Source organism: Oryx dammah, unplaced genomic scaffold, assembly GCF_014754425.2.
Source record: "Oryx dammah isolate SB20612 unplaced genomic scaffold, SCBI_Odam_1.1 HiC_scaffold_12, whole genome shotgun sequence".
NCBI lineage: Eukaryota > Metazoa > Chordata > Mammalia > Artiodactyla > Bovidae > Oryx > Oryx dammah.
Window position 1 is genome coordinate 7060011 of NW_024070196.1, and position 18403 is coordinate 7078413.

The 18403-nt window shown below is 35.6% G+C and overlaps 1 protein-coding gene across 5 annotated transcripts in view; it reads left to right on the forward strand.

Moving 5' to 3' along the window:
* Nucleotides 1-18403, forward strand: part of LRBA (LPS responsive beige-like anchor protein) — a 748625-nt gene that overhangs the window by 220126 nt on the left and 510096 nt on the right. For all 5 annotated transcript variants that reach the window (XM_040251453.1, XM_040251452.1, XM_040251455.1 and 2 more), the window contains exon 34: nucleotides 4087-4148. In XM_040251453.1, the coding sequence (XP_040107387.1) occupies nucleotides 4087-4148 (62 nt within the window). The remainder of the gene's footprint in view (nucleotides 1-4086; nucleotides 4149-18403) is intronic.

Below are 18403 nucleotides of genomic sequence, written 5' to 3' on the forward strand. Positions count from 1 at the left end.
ACCTGCATTGCGGGATACCTGGGTTCGATCCCTGGTTTGGAAGATCCCCTGGAGTAGGGAAAAGCTACCCACTCCAGTATTCTGGCCTCGAGAATTCCCTGGACTATTGTCCATGGGGTTGCAAAGAGCTGGACATGACTGAGTGACTTTCACTTTCACAGTATATCTGTGTAGTTTATTTTTAGGATTAAAATTTCATGGGGTCACAATTAAAAAAAAATGATACGAAATGCTCTTTATGCTCTTCAAAAATTATTGAGACATATTGGTATAAAAGAAATCTGTGGATACCAGCTTTATGTCTTATTTTTAGCTTTTACTGAATATAGTTAGTTAAGTCAGAATTTTCTATTTTCTGTCCATAATGGTGAGGTGAAAAAAAATTGATAGGAGAAGACATTTTATAAGTACTGGACCATCTGTGGCTGAATTTGAAGAGATAGGGAGCAGTATTCATAATTTTTATCAAACTCAAGACTTCATTAGTGCACAGTATATTTCTGTGAACAAAAAGGAAATTGATTTCTCAACATCGTGTCATTCAACAGGAACAGTTTAATTCTACAAAATTCATACGATGTTTTGTGACAAAAACCTGGATTATCTCATTTTGGTAAAAAGGCCTGTGACAGTGTTCATGCACTGTTGCTGACTGTGCACTGCAGCGTGCTTGGTGCGATTTCTCAGTGAATAGCTACTGAAGCAGGTTTATACACAAGGACAATCAGAAGGAAACATTCACGTCGAAGTGAAAAAATTCAATTGATTGTTCATTCTAAATGTCGTTCATAATCTAAAGATGATAATATTTTGGAATTCGAGAGGAGAGAAAGTGACCTTGCAAAATTCCACCATCCTGCTGCTGCTGCTAAGTCGCTTCAGTCGTGTCCGACCCTCAGCAACCCCATGGACTGCAGCCCACTAGGCTCCTCTGTCCATGGAATTTTCTGGGCCAAAGAGTACTAGAGTGGGTTGTCAACCTTCCTGCTGCTGCTGCTGCTGCTGCTGCTGAGTCACTTCAGTCGTGTCCGACCCTCAGCGATCTCATGGACTGCAGCCCACCAGCCTCCTCCATCCATGGGATTTTCCGGGCAAAAGAGTACTGGAGTGTCAGCCTTCCTAGACTATTGCATTTGACAATGTTAGTTCAAAAAGGAGGGCCAGAGCAAACAAAAGATAAAACATATTACTTAAATGCAGGGGAAAAAAGGACCAGAATTAATAATAAAGTTTCATCTATTACAAGTTTATTTGAAATTTAGAATTAATATTTATAAGATGAATATCATGTTTACAGATTTATGGGGAACAGTTAATTGTATCCAAATTATAGGCAAGTACTTTCAATACCTGGAAAACGGGGAAGAACTGATTTTATGCTTAAATTATTATTAAAACTTCTAGTAATGTTTATGCCATTCATTTATATTTGTGTAGATTAAAGTGACTTAAGATAAATAAAGGAAAAAACTGGGTTCTATTGTTCCAGATGGCAGATGGTCATACCTATTTTTCATGGTATACATGAGAGTTTAGATATCTCAGTGGGTTCAGATACTGATAGCTTAAATCTGGTAATTGATTTAATGTTTCTGAGTTTGGTAGTAAGGAAAACAATGGTAATAGAGGTGCAGAAACTGCAGTGGTCGTTGGTCATGAAACACCCAAAGAGTATAAAACTCTTGGCTTTGGTATTCTTAATTTGTCTTCTTTTGAAGAGACTATGATTCCATATCAGTGAAAAATCAAAAATAAAACCAGGTACACTGAACCCTAGGGTCAGATTATGAATCTGGTCAGATCTCAAAGTACCTTGTTCACCTTCTGCTAATTGGGGCAATAGTAGAATTTGCCTGTATAAAGTGAAAATTGATACTTCTGCAACACCTTACAACTTCACCTAAGGGCTGTTTGAAGGCTTTCATTTGGATAATTCTTAGAGTCTGAATGTAGATCTGAAGACAGATTTGCTGGTTTATAAGTCATTTCTTGCTTTTTCATCTGTGCAGCCAGTGTCACGGAAAGGTAAAAATTCAGATCAAAAAGAGATATGATTAAGTTTTGCAATCTGAAACCAAGTCCCTTATTGAGATGATTTCCTATTTACTTACTCCCATGGTTTTATATTTGTGTTTGCGGTATTGATCCCCTTTGGGCATTTAAGTTATTGAAGGTCAAATGTAAATGCTCTTTTGTCTTCTGAAGCCATTTCTCATTTAAAATTTAACACATCATCCACTCTAGCCCCCTACCCATCCTTTAGAATCTAGAAAACCTCACTCCAAAAAACACATGAATTGTTCTAAACCAAACTATGAAATATTGTTTGACTTCTTAACTATCTTTGAATATTCAACTCCACTGATATGTGGCTTTATTACCCTTCCTCTGGTTTTCTAATCTTATTGAGAAATAAAACTGAAATAAGTAATTTTTTGAAAGTATATATCCTACCATACACTGTAGAGAGACAAAACAACCTGTAAATCTTTCTAACTTTGGATGGCCCAAGTTCCTTTTAATCATTATGGTTCACTGTTTTAGTGGATATCAAAGGCTGAGCTAGATCAGGGCCCAAATGCTTCGCAATGAAAGGAAAGTTGGTAGGAAATCTGGTTCTTCTAGGACAGAGCAATAAGGAATAATGACCTAATTGTGGAAAGACCTAAATTTACTTGCTGAAAGTAGTGGCTTTTGAAGTTGAAATATATGAAACTTCCTTTCATGTTTTCTGAAAAGTGACAGGTTTTCAGACCAATAAAGACTATACCAGTAATAAGAGCATTGGTGTGCCCTTCGTTTTGGCCTTGGCATTAGCCTGAGGGCGTATGCTCATCTCAGCTCTATAGAAACTACAGTTTAGTCTAGTTAAATGTCTTGCTTGCTTAATGCAACATGTAGATATTCTGTAGGTAATTTTCATGTGCTGGCACTATCACCATCATTTCTGTGTTACACATTTACACATTTTCTCAGATGTGGAGAAAAATGTTTCTGCCTTTTCTAGAAAGTGAAGGGAGTGAACAACCTGTTGAACTTGAATGCTGTTTGTAAGGCTACAGAATGCGAACATGTGCCATCAGCAGATATGAGGCATTATGACTAAAAGAAGGAAGGCGAAGGAACTATAGAGCCAAAAGATTAAACAAGGGGAGTAGGATGGGGTAGGATGCCCATAAGAACTTGGTTAGAAAGAAATAAGGTAATTTTGTGGTGTGCATAAGGCCATGGGAATTATTTTAGTTGTTATACTTAAATTAATTTGAACTTAAGCTTATGTTTGCTTAGAAAAATATAGAATAAAAATTATAATTTTTCTAATTATTACTAGCATGATACAGTAATTTAATGCTTTTATTTATTGACATTGCTTTTATAAGATATTGGTTGTAAAATGTTCTTTGAACTAATCTTGTTATTAATCAGAACTAAAGAATTGTTTCGATATATATTAAGTATATAAAGTTCCTTCCTGAGATAGTTTTGGTGAACTTGAAATGTAAATGAGAAAATGTAAGTGAATTTATTTATTAAAAAAAAAATCAAGAGTGTATAACAGACAATGGCCTGCATTTCTGTTAAGGTTTAGAGTGAGGTCACAGGTCAAGGTACTAATAAGAGTGTTTGGGATGTCTGCTGCCATGAAACAAAATGGAAACTTGATTGATAGCTGGAGGGTTGAAGGGAGAGAGTGTGGTGGAGAAAGCAAAGGTCAGGGAGCCATTTCCCTTCTCTGCATGTATAACAATCAGCTCTCTCCAAAACAAAATTTAGATGATATTAGTCAGTATGGCATATGTTGTGCACATTTCCATGAGTATTGTGCAGTGTCATTGTATATGAAGTGGTAATAAATGTTTTAGTTATTTGAAAGCTGAAATGAAATCGACTACAAAAGATTGTGGTGTTTTTGATGCCAAATTTAAAGTAATCACAGAATGTTTTGTTTACTCATTAAATATGTATAGGTTTGGTTCTTAGCAATATGTTAAATTTTATTTTAAAAACCGATTTGGGCAAAGTTGTGTAAGAAATAATCCCTCATTTGTTTTTTATAAAATTAAAAACAAATTCTCTTTAATATAGGTCTGGTTTGCATGAAGTCTAGTAGTTCAGTTGTGGAGTTGGTTATGCTACTGTGTTCTCAGGTGAGTGACAAGAATAAATGCTGAATTAAGTAAATTCTCAAATGAATTTATTTTGCAAAAAAGTTAAAATTGTTGATTAGAAGTTTTTTCTATAATAGAGTTTTGAGTTTGCAGTTTTAAAATAATTTCTTTGTATTGCAAAAGGATTACTTCTTGTGTTGTTGCTAAGAGATAATTTTGAAGTACATGCTGAGAGGAATTGTATAGGTGAGTGAGAAACAGGTTTTTCAAGCCACATTTAAAAATGCTCAGATCAAATGATTTTGAGATGGCTAAATTTCTTTGCTTTGTGTATTAAGGTTATAGAAACAGATTTATTTCTATACCTTGTATAGTGCCACTCTGACTCCCCTGGGAATAATGGGTTTACTTCCTTTTTGTGCAGAGGTTATAAAATGAGTGATAAATAATTTTGAATTCTTGTCATTGCTAATTATTTTTGACATACACAGTAGATTTGGGAAAATATCAACAAAAATATGGCAGCCATCATAATAAGGTGTAGTGAGTAAATTCCTAAAAGCAATGTTGCTTTCAGTGTTCAGAAACCTTACACCTCATGTGGTAAACTCTAATGATTGAAAAAAGAAAACTTACATAAAAATCATGTATCCTGTGATTTTTTTTTTTTCCTCGCTCTGGTTAGCAGTTAAATAGATGAATGTTTTTTATTGAGAGTTTTCTTTGTAGTCTTTTAAAAATGATATCTTGCTGGTAGTAAATTCCCATACTTAAAACTTTAAAATAGCCTTTATTAATAGGAAGAGTATTGGTCTAGAGGTCAAGGGTTCTGACCCATTTCAAAACCTTTGACCTTCATTTACAACTCCTCTGGTTTACTTGCCTGACGAATAAGGATAATGCAAAATTAATGTTTCTTTGCATCGATTTATTCATTTTAGTGCCTATATTGCCAAATTTATTTAGACTGTGCTGATGGACATTTCATGAATACAAATTAAAGAATCATAGAAGGTGTGAAAAATCAATACTATGCATTGTCAATAAAATGCAATAAGAACAATTACTTCTAGAGATTGCATCTAATGGATTTTTATAATGAACTTGTAAAGAGTAGTTATGTTTGTAGTGGGCTTATTATTCTTAGATTTAGTGAGAATCATTTTTTTAATTTAATTATCTCCTTTAAAAAACTCCATTTCTTTAAAAGCTGACTGGATAAAATTTCCCATTGAGTAATCTGATTTGAAATAATTGGTTGTTTATTTCTTAAATGGAAATTACCATATGCCATTCTTGCATTGACATGAAATTATACTTACTTTAAGAAGCATTTGCTTCCAGTTTTATATGTATCTTCCCAGGAGTATGACTTTGTTGTTTGTAGTGTGATATTATTGTTTCATAGGTAGAGTTTGATAATGAAGTTTTACTTTCTAGTTTAGAAAATGTGAATATATTCTTCATACATGAAATTATTTCAGATATATAGTGTATTACACAGTTGCATGTTAGAAGCTGGAAAGGTAAAGAATGACATGTTCTAATACACCTATTTGTCATCTATGTCATGGTGCTGTTTAATACTGTTCTGATCAAATGGGATATGCAGATCACTTAGAGTAAGTTGCAAAAGTCAGTCTCAAAGTTTTGTTTGAATAAAACACATTATTGGTTTATTTGAAGTTCTTAACATTTTTTTACAACTTCTTTAAAAGTTCCATTGCATCTCTATAAGATGGAGCACAGTGTGAAAAATGATGTGAAAAATGAAGCCAGAATTAGCTCCAGATGTATACAGATTGTTCTGGGGTGATAATTACATTTTTCACTTTGAATTTTCCTAATTCAAAGAGGTCAGATTGGCAATCGCAAAAGTGATTTATTTTGTTAAGAAGTGAACTGTCTTTTTCTACATGAAAGCTTTAGAGATATGAAATTGAATTTGAAGTTGACATTTTGCAGATATTGGGTGGGGATGGCTTGAGTTTGATTGATAATTTTTTTTAGTCTGAGATGGGGTGGGAAGTGAAAAGCTAGCCTCTTACTAAAATTTTAATCAATTTTTTAGGAAGAGATGGAGAGGATTGAGTGCCAAAGATCGAAAGATCAGGTCAAAAACTCCTTTTTAATCACATAAATAATGGGATATGCTTATGAACTTAGCATCTGCAAATTTGATTTAAAACTTTACAAATTAGTTGATGTTAATTTCATGACAGTCAGCCATCTTCTGATTATTTTTCTTGAAACCATTCAAAACTTATTTTCTTTCTGTAGTCTTCTTAACAAGGTGTTTAAATCTGCCATATTTTATTACAAAAGAATTTAGAGCCTAAATTTAAGAAATGAGGAAATGACTACATTTGGTTTGCTGTCTTTCAGACCAAACAGATCATGTATATTTTATTAAAGCTTCAACTAGGAGTTTTTTTTTCAATATCCACTCATTCATTAAGAGGTTGATTAGGTTCCATTTTATATTTTATCCCATTTAAGTTTTAGCATTTTAAGGTAAAAGGTTATTATTATTTAGATATGGAAATCTTTCTTAAATTATTCAACATATTATTTTTCCATTAAGTTGTGTGTATTTGTGTGTGTGTCACACACACAAACACTTATGGTTTATTAAATCAGGTTTATTCCTGTGTTCAATCTCATATAAAATCATTCAGGAACTATTTAAGCTCCAAAGCTTAATTTAAATCTTCTTTAAAATAAGTGTGTATACACTCTTAAGGAAGCTGTATACTCTCTGATGCACAGAAAAAAATCAAACAAGTTCTTAACTGTATTTCAGATTCAGTTTTTCAGAAGCATTTAACTTATTTTTGCCTAATATTTATTGTTTATGTATATAAACCATATAAAAATCTCTGTGAATTTAAAGAAAATATTAAATAATTGTTTAAAGTAATATTTTCCAGCATTGTGTAAAGTGTTGTATCCTGTTCATTTGACATTAATATCATTTTTGAAAGAATTGACATTGCATTCAAGGCCACTTTATAAAAGCGTTGTGTTGCTCATCCTAATTCAGTCTGACATACATTCCAATAACACTACCTCCCTTCTTGGGTTTAAAGCTAAATTTATGACTCTGCATTGTGAAGTGCATCATTTAAAAATGGTTTCAACCCAAAACATCTAATAAATAAATAATGTGTATGGCTACTCAGTAGTAGACTTTCTAGACTAGAAATCATTCCATCGGATACTCAACAGTCCACTATCGGAGAGGGCTGTCAGATAAATCTTATGGTAGCTGCATTCATGTCCTGTAAATCACAAATTATTGTCTGAGCCTTCTGCCAGGTCATCTATTCTTTTCCCATTTATCAGAAATGCATAGAGTATATAGAAAAACTAGAAGTACCAGGTAGTCTGGCCTGACATCCTATCTGAGTAATTAATTAGCAGTAAAAGTTAATTTAAAATATATCATTAGCCTGATTTTCCTTTAATACATTTTTTTCTTTAGAATGTGTAGATTGTTGGTATTTTGGGAAATATTTCCTATGTATGGAGGTATCAGTAAAAGGTTTGGCCATTTTTGATTTGTTTCTTCCTATATCTGAATTATTGATTTTTAAATTATAATATTCATAATAAGAACCAGTCATCACCACTCATATGATTCTTTACTGTCTGTTTTATGTTTGAAATTTTTCCTGATTCTTCATAATAACACATTTCTCTTTTCATCACTCTCCTATAATTTCTTTTCTGTGATTCTAGTTTTCTTCTCCCTTTTGAGTTTATTCCCGCTAAATATGTGATATTAATGTTGTGGTTCTTGATTTTTTTAATTTCATGAACTTTTCCTTTTTATGGTGATGAAGGTTTTGAGTAAAGTAGATGATTAAACAGAAAACCAAGCCGAAGGCAGGGCAGGAGGCAGCAGCAGACTAGCTCCATTCTGTGGCACAAAGACCCCTTCCACTGTCAGGCCTCGCTTACTGTTTGCACCTCATTTCTTATCACTTTCTTCTTATATCTGTTCTCAAGCTATGTGAACTATTTCAGTTCAGTCCAGTTCAGTCACTCAGTCGTGTCCGACCCCATGAATCGCAGCACGCCAGGCCTCCCTGTCCATCACCAACTCCCAGAGTTCACTCAGACTCACGTCCATCGAGTCCGTGATGCCATCCAGCCATCTCATCCTCTGTCGTCCCCTTTTCCTCCTGCCCCCAATCCCTCCCAGCATCAGTCTTTTCCAATGAGTCAACTCTTCGCATGAGGTGGCCAGAGTACTGGAGCTTCAGCTTTAGCATCATTCCTTCCAAAGAAATCCCAGGGCTGATCTCCTTCAGAATGGACTGGTTGGATCTCCTTGCAGTCCAAGGGACTCTCAAGAGTCTTCTCCAACACCACAGTTCAAAAGCATCAATTCTACTATTTAAAGATACCCAATGGGCCATCATAATTCTGTGTCTTGGCAGTGGTTTACTCCTTTCCCTAAAATTTCCCTCCTTCAAATTTAGTGACTCTAATTGCAGGTTTCTTCTTATCACTCTGAGCTCATCCTCATTATCCTCCTCTCAGATCATCATATCTAGAGTTGATACCTTCTTACGCCATCTTAGCACTCATCATGCTATGGGTTCTCAGTACACATGTGCTAATTGGCTGCTTCCTTATTCTGTCTCCCTGTCTGCACTCTGGTTTCTTGTGAGCCTAGTGTACCAGGTAAACTGTTTCCTGTTTCTAGTTTACTAGGTAAACTGTGAAGTGCACCTAGTACCCAGCTGTGCTGTCACATGAGAGCTGCTCAGTGAATATTTATGGAATGAATAGATGATTAGCCCCCAGCTAAACTGCAGTGTCTTCTGGAAAGCTTTCTTTGACTCATCTCTTCCCCACAACTCTAAACTTAAGGTGTACATCCAGAGCAGTCACTGACCTACCTTATAGTAATTTCATTCTTTAAGTTGCCTAGGATTTTTATTTCTCTCCTATTAGGCTTTTAAGTTTCTTAAGGCAGCACTGCATTTTTGTCTTCTGTATTTCCAACTTTCAGCATTATTACTCTTCAACTAAATATTTATATAATTGTGTAATTAATAAATGGATGGTGACAGTGATCATGGGCTTCCCAGGTGGCTCAAGTGGTAAAGAATCTGCCTGCCCTTGCAGCAGTCGTGGGCTTGATCTTGGGTTGGGAAGATCCTCTGGAGGAGGAAATGGCACCGCCCACTTCAGTGTCCCGTGAAGAAGCCCATGGACATGGGAGCCTGACAGGCTACAGTCCCTGTCCATAGGATTGCAAAGAGTTGGGCACAACTGAGTACACTCACACCCACAACATTGATCCTAAATCACTGTATTTGGGGATTTGACCTTTTTGTCTTTTTCATTATGATATACTCTCATACTTTTGTATATTATGGTGTCATGTTCATTTATAGAGTCCTATTTTTTTTCATTTTCTTTTACCTTAATCACATTTACTTCTTTTAAAAAGATCAGCTTCACTGAATCATAATTAATACACAGTATATATAATATTTTACAGTATTTTAAGTGTACAATTTAATGCATTTTGGTATATACACAACCATGTTCAGTTCAGTTCAGTTGCTCAGTGGTGTCCGATTCTTTGCTACCCCATGCACTGGCAGCACGCCAGGCCTCCCTGTCCATCACTAACTCCTGGAGTTTACCCAAACATGTAACAACTGTTTCATTTCGGTAATTAATCCCTACCCTTTTCACCTCAAGTTGCCACTGATTTGATTTCTGTTACTGTGCATGCATTTTTCTTATTGTAGAAGTTAATATAGATGGAGATTTACTTCTTTTAATTGAGGTGCTTAGCTTCTCAAGAGTGTGCTGTATTTAGGGTACAATTCAACCTTTTAAACTAAAACTCAATATCTAATATTAAGAAAATATTAATGGTTTTTTGAAAAGCTTTAATGGTATGGTTTTTAAAAAGAAATGATTGAGTCAGTAAAACAGAGGATTATCTTTTTCGATAAGCACAAAATAGGAATTTTGAGTTTAAGTTGCTAGTTGGAACTGTAAGTGTCTTAACTTCCTTGCTGCTGATTCTGCTGTTAAGTCACTTCAGTCGTGTCCGACTCTGTGTGACCCCATAGACGACAGCCCACCAGGCTCCCCCCGTCCCTGGGATTCTCCAGGCAAGAACACTGGAGTGGGTTGCCATTTCCTTCTCCAATGCATGAAAGTGAAAAGTGAAAGGGAAGTCGCTCAGTGGTGTCTGACTCTTAGCGACCCCATGGACAGCCTACCAGGCTTCTCTGTCCATGGGATTTGCCAGGCAAGAGTCCTGGAGTGGGGTGCCAAGCATGCATTTTTTTTTTAACCTGTAAGGAAATCTCATGGTAGAGAGCTTTCATGCAGCAGTATCATGAGGCGGTGCACTGTCAGTCAGGCTCCCTTCAAATGCTCTCTCCTATGCAGAGCTTTGTGTCAGTTTATCTGCCCTGAATCCTGGATATGCCTGCTTGTGGTATTTTGTTTTTTATTTAGCAGACATATACCGAATGCTTCTAAGACAGGTCCCACCTCTTAATCTAGTAAGAGAGACAGATAATTGTAATACAACATGGAAGTTTTATCAGGAGTTTAAGAGAAACAGAAACAAATCACAGGGGCAAGGAATGGAATAGGAATGGAACATAAACAAATCTATTTGTTAATCCTTATTTAATCTAACTCTACTTTTATTTTTCTTCATGAGTAAATCATTTCAGGTTCCTTTGCCTTCCGGTCCAAAATCTTTTTCCTGGTTCCATCTATGTTTTTTTATAATTTCATCAGGATCAATAGATAAGAAACTTCTTAAAGCATTTCCTGTACTCTTTTCTGTACCTATATAATTTTCCTTGTTTGGATTTGTGATTGCTAGGTGATTGTTTGATCAGTTCTCATTATCCAAAATTTACAGTATAGCAAACCCTAGTGTGTACTGTTAGACAATGATGGATGTTCTGAGAGAGAAGCAGAGTGGTAAAAATAAGCTTGGAAAATGTTGGTTTAAGTTTAATTAGGATCTTACTGGAGGAGCCCCTCAAGGCTTTTAGTCAATACATGTATGCATGTGTGTTTGTGTATGCATAAAATATGTATGTAATAGTGTGTTGAATTTGTATGGGAATAATGTTAGCATATTTGATCACAGAATCCTTTTTTGGCCATAGTGGTCGTGGATGATTTTTGTAAAATATAATTTAGGATAAATGTCAGCATTGAAACAGAAGAATACAGGAAATGCCTCATTTTTCATATTCTTCTGATTTTGTCTGCTTCTCCAATCACAGTGATTATAGAAGATCAGTAGATTTGCAAAAGTACAGCTGTATTTGTTTTTTTTTTTTTCTTTTCATGAAACACTGAGTATTTTTACTTCATTCAGAAGAATTACCTCAATTACTTGTTCTCTATCCTTTGTAGGTAATTTGGGCTTAATTTATATGTTGTTTCTGAAGAGATCAATGTTCAGAGCTAATTGTACTAAGAGTTTATATTTTTTTAGAACAACTCAAGTCTAACCAGAACTATGTGTGTGTATTTGTTGTGTGTTTATTTTTACATGCACATGCATGTATTTTTATAATATTTATGTAAAGCTAATCCTAAGGTTAAGGATAAATTCAAATATTTTGACATCAATTGATTATGTAGCTGTTTCCTACATTGGTTGAGTAACTTACATTACATTGACATTTTATATTCAGTCACTATTGTGATAATTTATGCTCTGTAATCATGTTTAAGTGTTTAGCATAAATTCCAGAATCCAGGGTCAGAATATATTTTATATTAATGGGATATTACATACATTATTATTGACCCATTTGTCGAACTGAACTTTGCTATGCACTAAATGAAGTGCAAGAGGTCCAAATAAAATGAAATTAATATATATGTGAATGGTGTATGATAGTGTCTGGTGAAAGAAAATTTCAATATTTGTTAAATGAATAAGTAAAATTTTAGCAATAAACTTTTAACAATTTTTAGTAGAATGAAATTTTAGCCATAGTTTGAAGTTACACAGCTGAATTATACAGTGGCTGTTATTCTTCACAGTCATCCATTTATCCATTCAAGTAATCAGGATTTGAGATAGCTTGCAATTAAGACATACATATAATAAAAATATGGAGTCGTTATTAAAGAGGCTAAAGAGTTAGGGTTAAAGAAATAGGGTTAAAGAATTAAGAGTTAAAAAATGACTTTAATGCCTTAGTCCAGGGGTTTTTCACTGACATCTGTGGTGTTTTTATGTTTTTTTAAAAGTGTAATTTGTCTATAAGACAATTCCCAAAGACAGTAAACAAGAAAAATCTATGTTGATAATCCTTAGTCCTAAAAGTGAGTGGAGAATGGAATGCTGGTAGCTCAAATTCACCCCGGTATATTTAGTAACATTCATTAAATTAATAGATGGGAGAAAAATTTTCTCTTTTTCTGATACGGTCTGAAGAACTCTTATCTTTGACATGTACAGAAATTTTGGCATTAGAATAAATAAAAATCTTTCTCTGTGTATGTTACATAATAACAATACTCATTTAATATGTGGATTTTGTTTTTGCTTTTATAATCAGAATAAAAATAATTCTAAATCCTATTAACTCCTATTTTTCTTTAATTCTTTGCTCAGATGCCTCCAACATTGTGTTATAAGTTGTGAATATATCAATTTAGAGAATTCCATCTGTGTTTATGGAGACAAGTGCTATAGAAGAGTTAAAATTTATGGACACGAGCTGTTTTCATACTTGTACTGTATTATAAATCTTGGTTTTTTATTAGATTGAAAACTCCTTGAAGTCAGGAAACCATTTCTTATTGTCCATTTTGTGTATTTTAATGTCAGAATTATAATAAAATCATTTAATGATATTTTTGAATAAATCAGTATATTTACCTTATTTAAGTAAAGTTTTCTTTAAAAATCATGAGTTTTTGATTCATTAGAAAGTATTTTAGTTAAGGAACAGATACCATCCTATTTAATACTTTTCTTTCTTCTATTAAATTTTACTTTAATCTGCAAAGCATATTAGCGCTTATGTATGGGCTTCAAATCCTAATCCCAGACTCTTATCTAAAGTTCAGTTCAATTCAGTCGCTCAGTCATGTCCGACTCTTTGCGACCCCATGAATCGCAGCACGCCAGGCCTCCCTGTCCATCACCATCTCCCGGAGTTCACTCAGACTCACGTCCATCGAGTCGGTAATGCCATCCAGCCATTCTAGCCTCTGTCGTCCCCTTTTCCTCCTGCCCCCAAATCCCTCCCAGCATCAGAGTCTTTTCCAATGAGTCAACTCTTCACATGAGGTGGCCAAAGTACTGGAGCTTCAGCTTTAGCATCATTCCTTCCAAAGAACACCCAGGGCTGATCTTTAGAATGGACTGGTTGGATCTCCTTGCAGTCCAAGGGACTCTCCAGAGTCTTCTCCAACACCACAGTTCAAAAGCATCAGTTCTTCAGTGCTCAGCTTTCTTCACTGTCCAACTCTTGCATCTCTTGCCTTATGCTTCCTTAAATATTTTAAAGTAAGAAAATAATGCATATTAAATCCCTTTGCCTGATCAGCTTTTGGTCTCAAAGAGATTGATTAAAAGAGTCATGAAAGGACCTGTTAAAATAGTCTCAACTGGTGACCTTTTATGAAGAAATCACTTTGTGCATGTAGCTTTCCCTCTTTCTGTAGAATTATTTCTATCACTTTTAATTCACTAGCTTCAAATAACCCAGCATTCATTTCGGAGACCACCGCTTCTGTGAACAAAGAGAATACGACAACGGAGAGCCTCTGGCTCTTAAAAATGATGTTTACCCAGATATGATAACATCTTGTTGTACCTCAAGGTTTCTTAAAAAGACAAATCTGTATTAGTAAAAAGATTGCTGAAAATGCTTGCATGGCCACAAATTTGCAAGATGTTTTAAATGTTTACATTTATACTTTGGTATGTTGTAAATAAATTATTCTATTTTCTATATAGTCAGCCATCCTTTTCCCAAATTTAATAAGACTTTTAAGAACCATTGGATTCTTTAAGACCAGTTTATATGTAGTATGGTCCTGTTGCAGGAAGGGGGACCCCTTCCTGGGCCCAAAACTGGGTAAATTGTCCGAGGAGACACATGTGCTGACAAAGCAAGAGATTTTATTGGGAAAGAGCACCGGGTGGAGAGCAGTAGGGTAAGGAGACCCTGGAGAACTGCTCTGCGACGTGGCTAGCAGTGTTAGGTTTTATGGTAATGGGATTAGGTTCTGGGTTATCTTTGGCCAATCATTCTAATTCAGAGTCTTTCCTGGTGGTGCATGCATCGCTCAGACAAGATGGATGCTAGTGAGAGAGATTCTGGGAAGTGGACAGGCTCTCAGTGTCTCCTTTTGACCTTTCCCGGACTCTTCCTGTTGGTGGTGGCTTACTAGTTCCGTATTCCTTACCAGGATCTCCTGTCATAAAACAGCTCATGCCAATGGTTACTAAAGGGCATGACCAGGGTGGGTGGTTTCAGTCAGTGTGCTTCCCCTAACAGTCCAACTAGGATCAGTGTAATTCAGCTTTTTCATAATGTTACTCTCCTTTTATATTAGATGCTTTTATTCCTCACCCTTAAAGTATATGTATAGAAAATTAATGACTGTAAATTGATCGTCTCTGATTTGTTGTCAGTGCTTGTAGCGTTTTTATTGTGAATGAGAGTCAGTATGACAGTGATTAACACTGGGATCAAAAGAGTAGGCTTCCAGCACAATCACCTACTTTTGTCTGAGAGCTGCTGTGAACGCTTTATCCTTATAATGCACAAAGACTGTGAGCATAGGTGTGCTGTATTAGAATGCTCAGAATTAATTTTGTGTGCAATAGAAATAGTTGACCTCATGAAAAGAGACTGCTGACCTTTAAAGCATAAGAAGTCTGTGGGAGTTGGAGAGGATAATTTAAGATTGAAGCTATGTTTATCATGAAAAATCCGAACTGACGATTTTTAGCTGTTTACTTGACAGTTTAGAACAGTTGTCAAGTATTTGAAGCCAGCATAATAACTATACTTTATGCTAATATGATAAAGAAAATTATAGTTTTCCTTGATTCAGATTTTTATGACTTGTTTTAATAAAGTGAAATCATTTGTCTTTAAACAACAGTAAAACATTAAAAATGTAATAAATCAGACTAAATTATTGGATTTCACTTAAAAAATAAAAATTTTAAGCTGATGAATTAGTGAATATTAATTGGTCTTTATTTGAGTCTGGTTACAGTCTTTTCCAGCATTAAAGTGCTTTGTAACCAAAGAGAAGTATGATTTAGCTCTAGATGCAGGATTTATTCTGAAATACAGGCATCCTGTTGATTCACTAGCACACTAGGGTTTAGAAAGAACCACCTTTTAAGGTAAATTTTGTGGAACTGGCAGTACACCCTGTGGCTTGGCAGTCTAGTCAGAAGGATGATACCATGCTGACTATATAACTAGATCTTTGAACATTATTCTCAGGGGTGGTAAATGCAAAACAAAGTAATATCAACTGGCACTTAATTCTGCAAGTTCCCTGCTGATTGGGGTATTCAGTGAAATGGAACTCTTCCTGACAGGAAGTCAGCCTATGACTATGGAGACATCTGAAAATAAAGTGTGCTTTAATTTGGCACCCCACTGTTTTACAACTGGTCTTTTAAATTTGGGATTAAGCAGAGAGTTAGAAGAAAAGGGGAATGTATAGATGGAAGTATCCTAAGCCTAGTATTTCCCTTTGGTTTTAATACAGTTATGATTACAGCTTGGTTTCTGTTTCTCAGCTTTTTACTGCTTATTGCTTATTTCTTTTTTTTCCTATTACTTCAAATTAATCTGTTGAAGTTAAAGTGTTACAAAAAGGCTAGATTAAAAGCATAAAGCTTTAGATTGCCTTTGTTTTAGTACCAAAGTGATAACTTTGTGAAGGCTCAGCTGTATTATCATACCATATGTTTTATCATAAATATGTTTTTAATCAGAGTAATCAGAGTTCTTAAATCTAGATTTAAGTTTTGCTATTGCTTTTAAAGTATGTATACTATTTAATTTTTTTTCAATTTTATTTTTCATGTATATTTGCATACTTTAAAAGAGTTTGATTTGTTTGTGCTTGATCTTTGTTGTTGCATGGGCTCTCCTCTAGCTGTTGGGAGTGGGGGCTACTCTATAGTTGGGAAGCATGGGCTTCTCATTGTGATGGCTTCTTTCCTTGTGAAGCTCAGGCTCAAGGGCAGGAGGGCTTCAGCAATTGTAGTACGGGGTCTCCGTAGTTGCAGCCCCTAGGCTTTCAGCACAGGCTCAGCAGTTGTGGCACACAGGCTTAGTTGCTGTGCCACACGTGGGATCTTCTTGGATGAAGGATCAAAGCTGTGTCTCCTGCATTGGCAGGCGATTCTTTACCACTGAGCTACCTGGGAAGCCCTAAAGTGTTTATACTATTCACCTCAGTTAACTCTGAGATAGAGTACTTCTTTAGTACAGTTAGAGTATAATATTATTAAGGGACAATTATTATATATTAGTAGTTGCCTATATATTTCATCTATTATGCACTTTTTAGACAAGCAGCTGCTTTTAGTCAAGCTGCCAGTTTATAATATGAACTTCCAGAAGCATGTATGCAGTTTTAACAAAATCCGAAGTTTGAACTTTAATTCAGGCATGAATTAGGCAGGAATCAGAACCCTGAGGGCTATTTTTTAGAGTACTTACTCAGTTGCTAGAGGTGGACTTTGTAGAGGTGCCTGTTGTCTGTATCATGGGTAACAATAGGAAAAAGGAAAAGAGGCTTTAGAAAGGATCTTAGGAAGAGCTGGGCCCAGAAAAATGCTTTGATGATAGATTTTGAATAATGTTTTTTCCTCTACCACACATTAACTCTGTAACCATGGGCAAATTACTTCACTTGCTTGAGAATCAGTTTCTTATGAGTGAAATGGGCGTAATAAAGATTACATTAGACAATGTATGTAAAAGTATGTAGAACAGTCCATTGAACACAGTAGGTTGTAAATTAAAGGTATTTGATTCTGAATCGAAGTGTTTTAACAGCTCATGAAATCCTCTCTCGTTCATTGTTCTCAGTGCCTTTTGTTTTCTTTTCAGGACGCTAGATCTTTCAGACATTTGCTTCCGTCCACCATTATTTTCTGCAGTATCTCGCTCATTATTTTCTGTTCTTTCTGTGATCATATGCCCAGTCTAATCCATCTTCATTTCAAACGAGAGAATTTTAGAGCTATGGGAAACCCCATCAATTTGCAGGTTTGGGCTGTTTTCATGTAGACAAGTTAATGGGCAGCATTCATACTTTCTGTGGGCGCCCACAGGAGATCTCACTCTTTCCTTGTGCTCGCTATAGCATTGGTGCCTTTTAGAAGTCGGCTAAGTATGCCTGAGTACAACTGACATGGATGTCTTTCCAGGGATTAGAACTTGAATGATTTTCTTAAAGATGTCTTTAGTATATTTTAGTGCTTTTTATATATACTGCATTACTTTCAACACACCTCCTGTGTTACCATAGTTGAGAAATACTTTTATAACAATTAACCGAGGTCACTGATTATCAACGTTTTTTTTTTTGTTCCCCTAACCAGTTATATCATCATTAATAGTTGCTCATTGTGATTATTCTCACCTTGAGTCCTGTCATAATTGGGGGAGACAGGCAGGCATAAAAGGAGGTATCATTTGAAAAAGGTCTCCATAGAGAGTCACAGATTCTGATCTAGCTTATCCTGAGTTAGAGAAATGGCCTTTTTCCTTTCTGTTGATTTTTACCTCTTTCAGTTATGCACCAAGTAATTTATTTTCCTACAAGTTGCTGCTGCTGCGGCTGCTGCTGAATCTCTTCAGTCGTGTCCGACTCTGTGCGACCCCATAGACGGCAGCCCACCAGGCTCCCCCGTCTCTGGGATTCTCCAGGCAAGAACACTGGAGTGGGTTGCCATTTCCTTCTCCAATGCATGAAAGTGAAAAGTGAAAGTGAAGTCGCTCGGTCGTGTCGGACTATTCGTGACCCCATGGACGGCAGCCTACCAGGCTCCTCCGTCCACAGGATTTTCCAGGCAAGAGTACTGGAGTGGGGTTGCCATTGCCTTCTCTGTTTCCTACAAGAGTCGCTTTGTAATTCCTTTCCAAGCGAGGTTGTAGTTTACTGACTTACCAAATTCAAACTCCACTGCCTTATTTTCAAGGTCTCTAATATGTATTTTATTTTAGTTTATGCATATTTCTCTGCTGCCTTGTAAGTAGTGTTCAGATATTTGA